Here is a 17,252-nt window from a genome sequence, read left to right as displayed (position 1 = left end):
ATATTTCTTCCAACTAAAAAAAAGATCCCCCGCGATTCCTTTTCAACAGTTGACCATATATAGGAGGGATTCGGGAAATGGGGGGAAAATGGATCCAAATCCGGACAAAAAGAGCCCAAATTCAAATTCAAACTTCAAAATTTCTTTCACCATTAAAGGAGGACATACTTTCTCTGAAATTTTCGCCCTATTCCGAAAGAGGAAAGGGAAAAACGCGTGCTTCTGCTTGCTGCCGGGACAGTACTGCTTGAGAGGGACACGGGAGAAGACGACAAGAGAGACCCAGCGTACTGCTTTCCGTCTACTTGACGCCACGTCCCTTGTGAACGTTAGAGAGTGCGTTCTTGTCGCGTGAGGAAGAGTGAAGCGCGTACAGGGGTCGGGTGGTGTCTCACGCGTTGTTGCCGTTTGGATCGTTGTTTATTCTCGTCGTTTGCACCGTGTATTGATGCGTACAACTACTGGGTTGTGGGAATTGATGGAGTTGGATGCTAAAGTTGAGCATCTGGGTTTCCTTTGGGACAAAGAGATGGGCCGGGTCAGGGAGTTATTTGGTGGGCTGCAGTAAATTGATTAATGGCCCAACTTTGGTCTTTTTAAGTTGGACGTGTGAATTGGATTTAAGTTTTTGACCATATAGGTCTAAACCATAGCCAATTTGTAATTAAGGATATAGCCAATCTTGGTTAATTAAGATAGATTCGGCTAAAAGTCAAATAAGACGGGTTAATATAATTAATTTACGAGCTTCTTATTCTTAACGAAATAAAATAATTAACTTGATAATAATATAATTAATTTAAACATGAACTAATTAATTCAAAATCGTAATTATGATTTTAAATTAAACTAAGTTAGTAAAACACTTAGCTAAAAAGAAATAAAAATATCTTGATATGATTTTCAAATATTTATAAAATATACTAATTAGACACATAATTATATAATAATTAACTTAACTATAAACTAATTAACTCGAAATATAAGTTATTAATTAATTTAAGCCAAATGTTTAAATAAGACTAAAATCATTTTGAGACAATTTTCGAATATTTATAAAATATACTAATTTGACACATAATTATATAAAATATCATATTTATTATTTTAAAATTTATAAAAATGACAAAACTACTTAAAATGACTTGAAAATTATTTTGAATTTTATGAAGCTAATTATTTCAAATCGTTTTAGATTTTAGGAAGCTCGATGATTAATTTATATTGGGGAGGGTCAAAATTGGGTGTCAACATGCAATATTTTAGATTTATCAAAATTTCTAATGAACTTTTTCTCCTTTATGAAAATTTATATTTTCTAAATAATTCAATTTTTTTAAAAAAATTCATAATCTATCTTTAAAAAATATTAGGTCCTCAAATTAGGTGGCATAAGGCTACTGTCATTTTTTTAGGCTAGTAGATCCATCCCTGGACCTTGTCATATCAAAGAGTAGAAGAAGACATGGAGTAATATTTAATATTCGCATTAAAATTTCATCATTTTGAAATAAAATTTACTCTTGAAAAGACTATTTTATCTTCTAATTTTTAATAATTAACGTGTAATTATAGATGTATTCTACTATTACTATTATTATTATTATTATTATTATTATTATTATTATTATTATTATTATTATTATTATTATTATTATTATTATTATTATTATTATTATTATTATTATTAATAGACATATATAAGGGAAAAATTAGCAAATATTCAAAAATGGTGAATGACGAAATTTAAAGATTACCCTAAAATAGACCTTTTTGCTAATATTCAGTTGGACATAATTAATGGTCTAGTTTTTCTGCTTTTAAAATAGACTATTCTCTTCAAAGATAGGGATATTGATATCTACATATAGTTCTAAGAATTGTTGGCATATATTTAGCCAAGATTAGATTAAATTCTAAAAAGTTTGGCATTATATAGCAAAAATCTAAAAAGTTTGGCATTATATGTAGCAAAAATCCATTGTGTCCACAAACACATCTTAAATAGGCACATGCCTATTTGTTTTATTATTAAAACTAAAATGTACATGACATACGACTTGTATTTTAACTGACAAAATGTGTTTGTATCAATTTTTGCTTTGATTTTTCTTTATATTATAGCAAAAATATTCACAAGCGGAAGCAAAAATCTTCCACCAAGGCCACTTATGGGAAATCTTCACTTTGTAGGTCAAATTGCTTTCAAAACAATAACTTGATTGTAACATCTGAATATGTTGTGTATCAATATGTATATTTAGTACAACGTGTATATTATCTATATACTAGATAGTTTAAAGGAATTGAGCGGTAATTATTCATTTTAGAATCAAATTAAACTATTTTAAAAAAAATTATTATGATTTTATATAACATATTAAGGACAAGAAGGTGTCTATGAATGATTTATATTTTCATGGATTAATTTTGTCAACTCTGATTACAATATTGATATAACAGTTTATGATTTTTTATTTCAATTAACGGTAGATACAAATGATTTGATTTTTTGGAGTTAATATCAACATGAATGACCCTTTTTTTGGATTCAAATGTAGAGTTGAATGTGATTTTGACATCCTAACCCCCCATTTTGACCTTTTATAGAAATTAATGATTCATTTAGGGTGTGTTTGTACGGATGTTTTCTAATTTTTTCATGTTTGGTTGACTTAAATGTTTGGAAAATATTTTTCAAATCAATTCATTTTACTCAAATTTAAGGTAAATGACTTCTCTTTCAAAATTAGGGAAAACAATTTCCAAACCTTTATTTCATACTTTAATTTTTTTGTTTACCCTACCCATATCCCGTACTCGACCCTACACATTCAAAAAAAAAATTAATAATTTAAAAGTACTTATTTTTAAAATTTCAAATATATTTTATCCCTACCACCAAACTAGCCCCCCACCCCCGCCACCCCAAACAAAAAAAATATTTTTAGAAAAATGTTTCAAATTTTAAAAACTATTTCAATTTTTTTTTCACGTCACCCCCAGGGCCGGCTCTATGTATACAAAAATAAGGCATTGGCCTTAGGCCCCCAATTTTTAGGGGGCCTCAAATTTTTTACCAAAGAATAAATTATGTGTTAATTTTTTAAAGAAAAACATTAATTATTTATGATAAAAAGTATATATTTAAAATTATTATTTTATTCTCTTCAACCCCATTCAAATAGAAGAAATCAAGAAAATATTATTTTATTTTCTTACTCTCTCTCTACCAATACTCACATTATTTTCTTTTTAACTCCTTTTACATTCTCTTCTTTAAATTGTTGATAAGTTAGAGTAATTTTCTGTCAAAAATATCAATTAATAGTCGAAAAGTGTTGAACAAATTGAATTGTAAATTCTTTTTCCATTTCTTATTCTTAGATTTTCAAGCATTACAACAACCATAGTAAAATGTGGGGTAACCAAATTATCAACTTCATCAAAGCTATGGTTCTAACTCTTATATTTATTTGAAATTTGTCAACTTATTACTTGTAGAACTATGTTAACAATTCATATAATGATACCCCGAGTAAAATAATTTTTTCAACGTTGAATTAATAAAATCTTATTTAAAACTAATAATTGAAAAAGAAATCGAATAAATCATTTATATATAAAAAAAAATATTACACACAATTCAACATCTTGGTCCACCCTGCGGGGGATTAAGAATGGAGCTGGTGGGTGAAGTCTTAATGTTTCTTTGATGATAAATTGCAAGTAAGCGAGTCTGCCATCACTGTCAAAAATTATTGGTTTTCCTTTTCCAACGACTTGTGCAATCTCAGCTTGGACTTTCTTCATAATCTCTGGTTGTCTAAGTATTTCTGCCATTGCCCATTCTAACGTGCTTGTAATTGTATCGATTCCACTAATAAATAAGTCCTGTAAATTTGGTAATTCTCTCAAATAAACTTAAAATATTATTTCAAACTAGCACATCATGTCTTCTTAACCATGCATCAAAAGAGAAGAGAAGAGAACGAACCAGGAGCGTGGAATTCACATAATTTTGATCCATCTCTTCGGGATTTTCTGCAGTGTGGTTGAGAAGCACTTGTAAAATATCACTCTTTTCACTTTGGTTCGTTTTCTTTTCTTCCAACCGCTCATTGGTCATATCACCAAAGAGTTTATTCAACTTACCAAAATAGATGTTTGTGCGATACCTCATTCTTTGAGGATCAATCTTTTCAAGTATAGGGAAAAAATCCACTAGGTTGATCTTCCCAGCAACATCAACGATGCTCAAGATCGCGTCTGTCAACTCAAGCTTCAAATTTTTAAAAACATTAATTTCTACTCAACTAATACGTTATACTTAAACAATCATGTTATAATTCAACTCTACCTTCAAATCTGAACAAAGATGAACCAAATCCTTGGAGAAAAGGGTGTTTGACACTAAATTGAGATTAGTCTTGAAAACAATTTGACCTACATCCACAGCTTCACCTTGTTGACTACATTTTTCACAATAAGCAATTAATTCCTTCACCTTTTGAGACCTTAGATGTTGATTTGCATCAACCCTATTGGAAGAGAGGAGGTTAGTGTTCAATATTCTGCGAAGCATTCGCCATTGAGGACAAACAGGAAGCCATGCCACAGAAAATTTGTAATGGTTGTGTGCTTGAAGAGCATTAGGAACAAATCTAGATGAAAAGGCTTGATCTTGAGTTTTAAGGACTTGTTTTGCAATGGGTGATGAAGAAATGACCACTGTTGTTATTTGTCCTAACTTTAAACTCATAATTGGACCATATTTTTTTGCAAGATTGGCTAGTGATACATGAGGTTTTGCACCTAACAAGTGAATATTTCCAATAATTGGCCATGGTGATGGACCTGGTGGAAGTTTTTTGGTGGACAATTTTGCTAGATTATAGAGGAAAATCAAAGCAAAAATTGATACCAACACAAGTATAAAATAATTCATGATGCAAACCTCTCCCACTCTTTTCCTTCCACTTTGTTAGTACTATTCACAAAGTTGATATGTAAGGAAGTTGGACAATACATCTTTTTATATACTAGTCTTTGGAAACGTGTGTGGCACGTTTGTCTCTTATTGTTATTACTCGGTAAAAAATCTCAAATATGTCATTGAACTTTGAGAAAAAGTTCATCTATGTAATCCATTAAAAGTTTGGTTGATCTATGTCATTTCTGTTTGGGAAAAAGTTCATCCATGTTATTTTTTGGTAACTAAAAGCAGTTCCAATTTTGCAAAATCATTTTTTACATGTGGTCAATTATGATTCGCTCACATGATTAATTAAATCATTTTTTACAAGGGGTAAAGGCTCAAATATTTTATCAAACTTTGACAAAAGGTTCATCTATGTCATCCGTTAAAAGTTTGACTCATCTATGTCATTTAGTTAACAAATAAATGACATGGATGAGCCTTTGTTAAACAAAAAATCTTAGGTCAGAAAAAGACCGAGAACTATTTATATTGAGTTTGTACATGATTATTCATTAAAAATGTGATATTTATTATTGATTTTTGTTCAAGCCTAAGAATTAATTCTGATTTATTTTTGTTTCTTAATTACTTTCGTCCATTAACCAATGCAAGTGACTTTAGAGGACTAACTTTAGGTCAGAAAAAGACTAGATTTGGTATGAAGGAAAATATTTTCTATCTAAAATGTTTTCTTCGAAAAACAAGCGAATTCCTAATGTGTTTGAACTACATTAGGAATAAATCTAGTAGAAAAGGCTAAGTCTTGTTTTTTAAGGACTTGTTTTTCCATGATTGATGAAGAAATGACCACTATTGTTATTTGTCCTATTTTTAAACTCATAATTGGACCATAATTTTTTGCAAGATTGGCAAGTGATACATGGGGTTTTGCACCTAACAAGTGAAGATTTCCAATAATTGGCCATGGTGGAAGTTTTTTGGTGCCCCTACTGGACAATTTTGCTAGAGTATAGAGAAAAATCAAAGCAAAAATTGATGTCAACACAAGTATATAATAATTCATGATGCAAAGCTCCCCCACTCTATTGACAATATATGTTGATATGTAAGGAAGTTTATATATATTCCAAAAATAATAGGCAATGTGAATAATAACTTGTGACTTGTGAGTAAACTTTCTTGGTACTATTATTTACTAGCATAGTGTGAAAAAAATGGATTTGTAGAGTAATTACTATGGCCTGACTTTTGTGGAACCTTTTTGGTCTATAATAACTATTTTTATTCATGAAATAGTCACATGCTCATTCAATCTCAGAACAATTGTCATGTTTTGTTTCTCGATAGTGAAATAACTAATTGAGAAGTAAATTTGATTAGATCATTTCAATATTTTAAAATTAAACTTTAGAAATTCAAAAATTATAAGTAAAATACTATAAGTTGTGATACTTCTCATATGATCAATATGATGATCAAAACATAATTAATTCTAAATTATTGATCGAAGTTTATTTAGTTTAACTCTTGAAAAACTTGAAAGAATAAGATAATTCTATGATCTGTGTCAATATCACATATGATAAAAAGTTAAAAAAAAAAAACAAAAAGACAGTTGAGTTATCATGCATCCTCAAACTTCCTTTTACAAATTGAAATAATTTAAAAAGAAGAATGGCTCAAGTAGATTAATTTGGTGAAGTTGAGGCTTGTATCTTTCTCTTCAAATCTATCCAAAAGACTTGATAGTTCATCACTTTACTCTTAGATTAATTAAATTGTGTCAAAGTTGTTCACAATATCTCCGTTCAATGTATTATGAGTAATCAAATTAAGTAATAAAACTATCGGAATATTTTAATCATTAAAGAGTATTTAATTTGATTAAATTATTCTTATCTCTTTTTTAGGAGGAAAATTAACGATTCATTTTTTTGTGACCAAACAAAATTTGAAAAAGAAATACGTAAGGAGAGAAATAATCAATCAATCAAGAACATAAAACCATTTTATTTCAAATAGAGATGAGTGTAAAAAACACACCTAAATTATCCCTTTTTTTGAGTTTCATATCTAAACTATTGAGAGTGTGAATTTCATACCTAAACTATCAGTTTTTAGTTTGAGAAACACATCTCTCTCTTTTGTAGCACTCTCATCATAGTGTGTAATACATTCTCTCTTTTATTTAATTTTTGTCAATGTGACTATTTTTTAAAATAAAAGAGAGAATTTATTACACACACCATGATGAGAGTGATACAAAAGAGAGAGATGTGTTTCTTTTAAGGAACTTTTGGTCTTAGGGGGGGAGGGGGAATAACTATGTTGTAGTGTAGATAAGGGTAGTTTATGTTTTAGTGTAGATAAGGGTAGTTTGGCGGGGGGAGGGGGGGGAAGTGGAATGTGATAATCAGTGTTTTAAAAAACTCTGTTGGGACTTGCCTTGGGGATCGCCCTAGGGTGGGACTTTAGCAAAACGCCTCGAGACTCAAGTGTGGGGCTTAGTTCTGTAAGACTTACGCCCTAAACGTCCGACTGTACGCCCTAACCACATCCAACGCACAACACTCGAGGCTCGCCTAACATACCTTACACAAATTATGTGTTAAAATCTTTAGTTAAGATTGTTGACCCTCATAATTTTTGAATAATTGAATGATACATAATAATTTTTAATCTATAGAGATAAAGAAGTTTGAGAATAATTCAAATAACAAGTATTAGTATCGCATCTTTCCTATTTGGTAACACTGTGAAAGTAATTATATACTTGCATAACATTTCTTTTATAAATATGTCGCGAAATTTTACTTTTAAAAAATTGATGATAATATTTCGAATGGTCACTCAATTTAGAATATGCTACTTTTGTGACCATTCGAAATTGGAAATAGATATACATATGGAGAGAAAAATAATCGATCAATCAAGAATATGAAACCATTTTATTTCAAATAAGGTATGAACATGTTGCAAACACCTTTGAGTTATGATTTCGATTTATTATATATGACAAAAGGTTATTGATGATGGTGGCTGGTAATTATGTAAAGTGATATAATTAGAAAATCGATATTAGATAAATATTTATCGATCGAGCAATATCAAAGAGGAGATCGATGAGATAGTTTTCAAAGGATGAGCTTTGGCTAAGATGGCACCAAATTTCTCCTCCATGTCTAAGTATTTTGGCTCAATGCATGCCACAAGTTTCCAACATTACTGGCATCAATTTCAATGCCAATGGAAATCCAGGGCATGTTCTTCGGCCAACACCAAATAGAATCATTTCAAAAAAATTGTAAAAGAGAGTCACAAGTTTATTGTTTATACCATTATAACATCGTAAGTAGCACGATAGACTGAAATCGAAAAATATACTCTCTATTACAGCGCGCAAAATACAGAAAAAAACTTACCTCAACTTAACACACACACACACTAATTACATACTCTGAGACACTAGTTACGCGATTGCATCATTCTGTAGCCTTCCACGATGAAAGGGGCGGAGTTTCTGAATTCTTATGAGTACTCATACCAGGAATATACCGATCACCCTGGACTGCATTAGCTGAAGCAATGGATTCAAGCTCTTCCATATCTTCTGATGTTAATTTTATGGACAGAGCTTCAATGTTCTGGTTGAAATTTTCAATCTTAGTGGTGCCTGGGATGGGACACACGTCGTTTCCTTGGTGATGTACCCAGGCCAACGCCAGTTGAGAAGGGGTACATCCCTTCTTTGCAGCCATTTCACAAATCCGCTCGTACAAGATTTTGTTCTGCTCAAGATTCTCAGCCTGGAACCTTGGTAGATGCTGCAAAAATTGAACATCTATTTGAGTCAAACATGTATTTTTCGACTTTAGTACATCGGATACAGAGTAGCACAAATGTAAAGTTCATTCAATATCAGTAGCCACAAATACGATTCTCAATCAACAAGGTCAAAAGGCAATATGTATGCATTAACTAACTACCATGCTCCTTATATACATTTAAGGACAGAAATATACTCGCGATATAAATATACAACAATGAAACATGATATCTATATGTTTGAAATCCAAAACCATACACAAACACAAGCAAATCTAATAAGTTCGAAACTCAAAACAACAATGAATACAAAGCAAACCTTTCGGTAGTCTTCATTTTCCATATCTTCAAGCAGCTTCGGACCTGATGACAAAAAGCCCCGTCCTAGTGGACTGTAAGCCACAATTCCAATTCCAAGTTCCCTAGCAGATGAACATCAAGATCTCACATTGTTATAGACCGCACACTAACATGAAAAAACAACAGAAAAGAAGTAAATATACCTGCAGGTAGGAACTATTTCTTCCTCCACGTCTCTCGACCACAGAGACCATTCTAACTCGACTGCTGTTATTGGATGAACTGCATGCGCCCTTCTAATTGTTGATGCTGATGCCTCAGATAAACCTATGTGCTTTATTTTACCCTCTTCTACCAGTTTCTTAAGTTCTCGAATCTAGTAAAACAAAGTTCAAAAGAACAAGAAATGTTAATCATTTTAAAGCCTGCATTTTATAGAGTTATAAATCGAAGAGAAAGAAGACCAACCGTGATTTCAATGGGCACACGCGTATCAATTCGGTGCTGATAGTACAAGTCTATGCAGTCAACATCAAGTCGCTTTAAGCTAGCCTCGCACGCTGCCCTCACATAGGCTGGATCACCATGCACTTCTCTGTTTCCCTCTGCTCTCTTATCATCTGATGCTAAAACAACACCAAAATTTGTTGCTAACACAACTCGCTCTCTCATCCCTCCCTTCAAAGCCTACATAGATACGTAATTATCAGAGACGAAGGGCATTGTTAAATAGTTCACGAAGTTGATGCAAACCTTGGAAGCTACGGTTCAAATCTTAACAGAGACAAAAATACGATGTAGTTTATTTCCATATGTCTAAGCCTTAGTGAGTAAAGTTACTAAATACCTATGCTGGTGGAAGATAACAGGTATCTAGGTGAAATAGTCAAGGTGCACGGAAGCTGATTGTCAATAGAAAAAAAATAATCTAGAGTACATTGGAAATACAAGTTCACTATATATATATATCCATCAACCACTAATTATCAGGTGAAAACAACAAAATATGATATATCATACCAACCCCAAAACATAAAGTACAAGACTTTAAGCACTAAGAACAATCATATATTGCATAAGTAAAAAAATAAATTATTCCAGCTCAAACACCAGTAATTTGCAAGCAACAAACCACACTCCTACCAAAAACCCAAAACCAAAAAGTACCACAGTTAATGCATTAGGTACAACCATACTAGTGCAAAAAATTTTAAAAAATGAAAAAATAAACATTTAATTGTTCTCTCCGTTTCAATTTATAACTTTAAAACACATTCTTTAGTTTAAAATCACGAGATTCAACTTTTTTTTACTTTCTTAAACTCCGTGTCCAATCAAAACCAGACAAACAAATTGAAATGCGCAGAGAGTAATATTACCTTGCCGATGAGTATTTCATTAGTGTTAGGTCCATAGATATCGGCAGTATCAAGAAGGGTGACGCCGGAGTTAATGGCGTGGTGGATCACTTTGATCATTTCGGGTTCGGGTTTGGGTAGCCCATAAAAATTAGCGGACATACCCATACAACCAAGACCTTGAGCAGATACTTCAAGCCCAACTGAGCCCAATTTGATTTTTCTCATTTTTGTTCCCTCTTTCTCCATTTAGCTAAGTAAATTATTATTATGAGAGATAGTGAAGAAATTTATGATTTATTTATAGCTGACATGGAAGGACTGTATCTGGCGGCTCGTTGTGTTAATTGTCGTTCATGATGAACTTTACAAGGCATACGTATGCAGTTAATTCGGAATTTGAATTTTATGAGTTTAAAGGATACTCAAAAATTATTTCAGAGTTAATTTTTTTAATCTGTCATACCAAACGACCCTTTAGTATGAAATAAAGTATATTTTAGTGAATATTTATAGATAAATATATGATTTACATGGAAAGTAATAAGTTCGGATGGATCTGATTTTGTAACATTGTGAAAGTGTGCAATGCATAATGGTCATGATTATTGGGTTCATAATTACATATTTATATATATATATAATTAATCTTTTAATACAAATACAATAATAATAATAATAATAATAATAATAATAATAATAATAATAATAATAATAATAATAATAATAATAATAATAATAATAATAATAATAATAATAATAATAATAATAATAATAATAATAATAATAATAATAATAATAATAATAATAATAATAATAATAATAATAATAATAATAATAATAATAATAATAATAATAATAATAATAATAATAATAATAATAATAATAATAATAATAATAATAATAATAATAATAATAATAATAATAATAATAATAATAATAATAATAATAATAATAATAATAATAATAATAATAATAATAATAATAATAATAATAATAATAATAATAATAATAATAATAATAATAATAATAATAATAATAATAATAATAATAATAATAATAATAATAATAATAATAATAATAATAATAATAATAATAATAATAATAATAATAATAATAATAATAATAATAATAATAATAATAATAATAATAATAATAATAATAATAATAATAATAATAATAATAATAATAATAATAATAATAATAATAATAATAATAATAATAATAATAATAATAATAATAATAATAATAATAATAATAATAATAATAATAATAATAAATTACTAAATTTGCAGAGAGTTAAAAAAAAGTAATTATGAATTCTTGACACTAATCTTGAATAGATTATTGTACATTTTAAATATTTTTTTATATATAAATATAAAGTCTAAATACTAATAACACGACATATATAAATCTATACTTAGTATTTATAACTTGATAGTACAAAAATTTAACACTAATAATGTATATAGCTTTAATTATAGAGATGAATACTTTTTAATTAAATATTAAAGGAGCGGGATCGGAGTAATATTTTATACACTGATTATGGATTGTGACAAAGAATATGTAAGCACATACGTCATTATTGATAATAAGAGGACCATAGGGGTTGTATGAGTATTTTATTGCCATTAATAACTTTTTTTCAAAAAATTGCATCATATTATGTTATTTCAAGCTTGTTTCGAAAAATTATTTATGTAACTTTATAGATGTCTTTTGTGATAATATCGTAACGCAGGACTTCAGCAATTTTGCTAAAAAAGTGTCTATAGCTAAACTAGCTAAATGAGTGAAAATAAATGAAGAACGTAAGCTTGTCCGGACACTATCATGATTTGAAAAATACTTCTCGACTCTGTCCAATTAAGGAAAAAGATTGAATTATACATATTTTGTAAGGCAGTGGAGGAATAAATATCAGTATTTTACTCCATAGGTAAAAGTGTACAAACATAAACATGAAATTTATTATTTGAACCATAAGCAAATGGCACTATAGTTTGAATTTTGAAACAGAGAAATATACTTTCTCAGTGCATATTATGCACAAACACGAAAACAACTCAAGCAACTGCAACATCATGTAGCCTTCCATGCTGAAAGGGGCGGCGTTTCTGAATTTTTGAAAGTACTCATACCAGGTATATACCGATCACCCTGGACTGCGTTAGCTGAGGCAATAGATTCAAGTTCTGCCATGTCTTCTGATGTTAACTTTACGGACAGAGCTCCAATGTTCTGGTTGAAGTTTTCAATCTTAGTGGTGCCAGGGATGGGACACACGTCGTTTCCTTGGTGATGTACCCAGGCCAACGCTAGTTGAGAGGGAGTGCATCCCTTCTTAGCTGCCATTTGACAAATCCGCTCATACAGTTTTTTGTTATGCTCAAGATTCTCGGCCTGGAACCTTGGCAGATGCTGCAAAATTGAGGATCAAATTTAAGTCCCATGGGTTGAAGACATGACTTAACTATCCCACGATATCGCGTAGAAAATAGAGGAAAACAAATAGTAACACTAAACATCACGAAGGAGAGCATTGTATACCAATTAAGCAAATGGCAATATATAAGGGACAATGTAAAGTTCATACTTCATGACTTCTGATACAAACTATTGAAAGCTTTTGTCCCTAGTAATATCATCCAGATCAAATAGCTTATTATTATTTTTTTATGACAAGGGAAACCCGCAGTCGCTATCCTTTAGGTGCGCACAAGGTAAAACCCCCGCTCCTATGCAATAGCTCGCAAACCACATAGGCGAGGTAACCCGCACTAGGCAAGCCCGGTGCGACGAGCTCGACCCAGAAGGCAAACCCCTTGCTTTCGCTGGCAAGGGGTTTCGAACTTGAGACCTCCAACATGGAAGTCCCAAGCCCAAACCACTGGGCCACCCTGAAGGGTCAAATAGCTTATTATTCGAAACTCTTTCTTCCCTAAAACAAGTAAATATACTCGCAACAGAAATACATCAATGCAATTAAACATGATAGCAATATGTTTGAAATACGAAACAACAAAGCAAACCTTTCGGTAGTCTTCATTTGACAAATTCTCAAGCAGCTTTGGACCGGAAGACAAAAATCCCCGTCCTAGTGGACTGTATGCCACAATCCCAATTCCGAGTTCTCTAAACAGTTAACAGATCAGAGGATCTCACATTGCTATAAACCTCAAACACGAAAAATAAACAAAAAGAAGAAAAAACCTGCAAGTAGGGATTATTTCTTCCTCTACATCTCTCGACCATAGAGACCATTCTAATTGTACTGCTGTTATTGGATGAACAGCATGTGCTCTTCTAATTGTTGATGCTGAAGCCTCAGATAGACCTATATATTTTATTTTACCTTCTTCGACCAGCTTCTTAAGTTCTCCAACCTAGTAAAACAGGAATCTCAAGGGAATAAGAAATGTTGACAATAGTCTGAAAAAGAGAGCAGTTACATCTATTTTTCCGTTCATCTTCCTATTGTTTGATTCCTGTCTCCGGATGATCATTTCTTTTGTTGTTGCTTTCCTTTTTATTAAAGCAGAAAGACAGGGAATTGTTTTGCTGATTTGGACAATAAGGGCAATGATTTTGGTCTAAGCAATATAAAGAGTGGCTAACAGCTGCTAGATCAATTCTGAAATATTGCATTGAGATATTAAGTAAAACATGTACTCGAATACTAGCCAGAAGTTCGTATTACAGTCAAGAGCATTTGTAGATATAATATAACCACTATACAGTAATTATTTTATTTGATTTTAGCAACACTACTTCCTCAGTAGTCATCCTCCGAGTAAGATCAAATATTACATCATTTTCCAAAATAAATAACAAGTAACTTCAAAGAGTCATAAATGGAAAAAACAGAACTAACCGTGACTTCAATGGGCACACGTGTATCAATTCGGTGCTGATAGTACAAGTCTATACAGTCAACATCAAGCCGCTTTAAACTAGCCTCACACGCTGACCTTACATAGGCTGGATTTCCATGCACTTATCTCTTTCCTTCTGCTTTCTTTTCATCTCCTAAAACAATACCAAATTTTGTTGCTAATACAGCTCGTTCTCTCATCCCTCCCTTCAAAGCCTACATAGATACATAACTATCAGAACTTCAAGTAACAATTATTGCAAAATGGTTAAAATTTCTCAGTTGCTCATGCGATGAATGAATAAGCTTAAGAGTGGTATATGGTTGGTGAAGTCGATGCAAACTTTCGAAAGTTCGATTTAAATCTCAGCGGAGACAAAAATAAAGTGTTTCATCTGTCTAAGCCTTGGTGTGTAAAGTTACTCAATACTTGTGCTAGTGGAAGGTAGCAAGTACAAAGTGAATAAGCAAGGTACGTGGAAGCTAATCTAGACATTACTATTATAAGAAAATACAAGCTCACGACACTTTTGTTTCTGTATACCTCATATCAAGAAAATAATGACTATTCGCCGGAAAAAAATAAAGTAAGCTCAAATACTAAAAGTAGAAATCACGCATGAGGATACAGATTTAAAGAATCATGAATAATACTTCTTCTTCGTTAAGGTACAGCTCGCGAGGTTTATGCATCTGCAACGTAGCACATTGTCAGGTGAAAACATGAAATAGTACCTCACAGTCTCATACCAATCCCACCACCAACCCGAAACGGAAAAGTACAAGACTTTAAGCTCGGAGAACAATCATATTCTGCGTCTGTAACTTCAACCACAAGTATTTAGTACTAAATACTCTCTCAGTCTCATTTCATGTGACACTCTTTATTAGTCCCTTCCAAAAATGATCATCCCTGTATCAATTTGTTTGTCTGGTTTTCACTTGGAACGACATTTAAGAGGATAAGGATTTGAATTCATGACAAAAAAAAAGGTACAACAATTAAAGCATTACGTACAACCATCCTACTGAATAAACTCAGAGATTTGAATTCATAAAAAAAAAAATTAAGCATTTGGGGGAAAGAAGTTGAATATCATACATTACCAATGAGGATTTCGTTGGTGTAAGGCCCATATACATCGGAGGTATCAAGAAGAGTGACGCCGGAGTTAATGGCATGGTGGATGAGTTGGATCATATCGGGTTCGGGTTTGGGCGGCCCGTAAAAAGCGGACATACCCATACAACCAAGTCCTTGAGCAGATACTTCAAATCCCTCTGAACCCAATTTCATTCTTCCCACTTTTGTTCCTTCCGTCGCCATTGTTGAGGTTTTAGCCTATTTCACTCTGCTTAATGTGAAGGACTCTGGTTTATAATTATGGGCGGCGGCTGCACATCTAAATACCTTTAATTCTCTTCACGTGTCAATTAAACACTTCAAATTACAAAATAATCATCTAAATACCTCTAAAATTTATGTGTCATGTTACGTGGTATCCAAATTGTCATTTGAGACCAGATTCATGTGTTTATATGTGCCCTCTACTTGCTATTTAAGGTTAAGTTTGAATGTATTTATATATCATATCATTTGAAAATATAATTTATGTTGTAAAACTTAAGAACAAAAGAACAATATAAAGATAAAGACAAGAAGAATATAAGACAAGAGGAACAATATGAGATAACTTTCTTTCTTTCAAGTGTACACCAAATCTTCAAGTGTCTACAATATGAATCCTTATGCCTCTATTTATAGTGTAACATAGAGGCATACAACAGGTTAGTCATAAACATGACATTAACATGAATATAATGGGGAGGTTATGGAAGTGAAAGGTTACAAGAATAATGGTTTATAAAAGGTTGAGGTTATGGAGGTTACTGGTTATCTTACATAATGGAAAGGAAATATGGAGTAACTTCTTGATGTAGTGGACATCCACAATATATTATTTTATAACACTCCCCCTTGGATGTCCATAGATAATATGCCTCGTTAAAACCTTACTAGGAAAAACCCCGTGGGAAAAAATCTTAGTGAAGGAAAAAGAGTACACATATCTTTTAATACGCTTTGAATGTTGCCTCGTTAAAAACCTTACCAGGAAACCCAATTGGGATAAAACCATGGTTAAGGAAAAGAGTACAACGCGTATTTTTCTCCCCCTGATAAAAACTTTACTTGATATCTCGGAGACGATGCATTCCAATCTTATATCACAACTTCTCAAATATTGATGTTGGCAATCCTTAGTGAATAAGTTTACAAGATATCACTTGAATAAGTCTTGAACATCTATCTCACCATTTTGTTGAAGATCATGTGTGAAAAATATTTTTGGTGAAATATACTTTGTCTGATCTCCCTTGATTGTATACTCCCTTCAATTGAACTATATATCATTTTTGTATATGGTGGCTGGAATATCCTTTTCAAAAGAAAATCACATATTTTCTGAATATGATAGATCATGATTCCAACCAAACACACTTTCGACTTTATTCATAGATCAGTATTATTTCTGCATGATTTGAAGAAGTGGATACTAATGTGATTCTTTGAATTTCCAAGATATCGGTGTGTCTCCATATGTAAATAATAGTCCATTTGCGATCGAGCTTTATGCAGATCAAATAAATATTCTGCATCTACATAATCAAATCATTTCTGACTCAGAGATTGATCATTTCAATTTTATTGAAGCTCGTCTTTTCTTTTGAAAGAAAATCACACATCTTCTATATGTTGAGTCACTTGCTTTGTTAGTTTTTTTTTTTTCATAACTTGAATGATAATATGAAAATCCTTCCACTTAACTTTCGTTATGTATATCAAATAATCTTCTAGCATTTGCATAACAAACAATCTGTAAGTGCATCAATTGCACTAATACATGACATTTTAAATCATTTTCATGAGATCAAAAAGATTATTTCT

At 31.4% G+C, this 17,252-nt stretch overlaps 2 protein-coding genes and 1 pseudogene across 2 annotated transcripts; all 3 read right to left on the bottom strand.

The window, feature by feature from the left end:
* Positions 1 to 2,798: 2,798 nt before the first annotated feature.
* On the bottom strand, positions 2,799 to 4,988 carry LOC102582447 (geraniol 8-hydroxylase-like). The gene is made up of 4 exons (XM_015314118.1): positions 4,361 to 4,988; positions 3,998 to 4,282; positions 3,644 to 3,894; positions 2,799 to 2,826 (listed from the first exon to the last, which is right to left on the bottom strand). The coding sequence occupies exons 1-4, from the start codon at positions 4,946 to 4,948 to the stop codon at positions 2,799 to 2,801; spliced, it is 1,152 nt and encodes a 383-aa protein (XP_015169604.1). The 5' UTR covers positions 4,949 to 4,988.
* Positions 4,989 to 8,246: 3,258 nt separating this feature from the next.
* LOC102604231 (auxin-induced protein PCNT115-like) lies at positions 8,247 to 10,699 on the bottom strand. The gene is made up of 5 exons (XM_006358744.2): positions 10,447 to 10,699; positions 9,536 to 9,754; positions 9,271 to 9,443; positions 9,087 to 9,189; positions 8,247 to 8,766 (listed from the first exon to the last, which is right to left on the bottom strand). Exons 1-5 carry the CDS (start codon positions 10,672 to 10,674, stop codon positions 8,425 to 8,427), a joined length of 1,065 nt encoding a protein of 354 aa, XP_006358806.1. The 5' UTR covers positions 10,675 to 10,699; the 3' UTR covers positions 8,247 to 8,424.
* A 1,640-nt stretch (positions 10,700 to 12,339) lies between these two features.
* Positions 12,340 to 15,637, bottom strand: LOC102604788 (auxin-induced protein PCNT115-like; annotated as a pseudogene).
* Between the last annotated feature and the right edge of the window lie 1,615 nt (positions 15,638 to 17,252).

Source organism: Solanum tuberosum, unplaced genomic scaffold (genome assembly GCF_000226075.1).
Source record: "Solanum tuberosum cultivar DM 1-3 516 R44 unplaced genomic scaffold, SolTub_3.0 scf00280, whole genome shotgun sequence".
NCBI lineage: Eukaryota > Viridiplantae > Streptophyta > Magnoliopsida > Solanales > Solanaceae > Solanum > Solanum tuberosum.
This window is presented reverse-complemented; position numbering and strand designations above follow the sequence as displayed.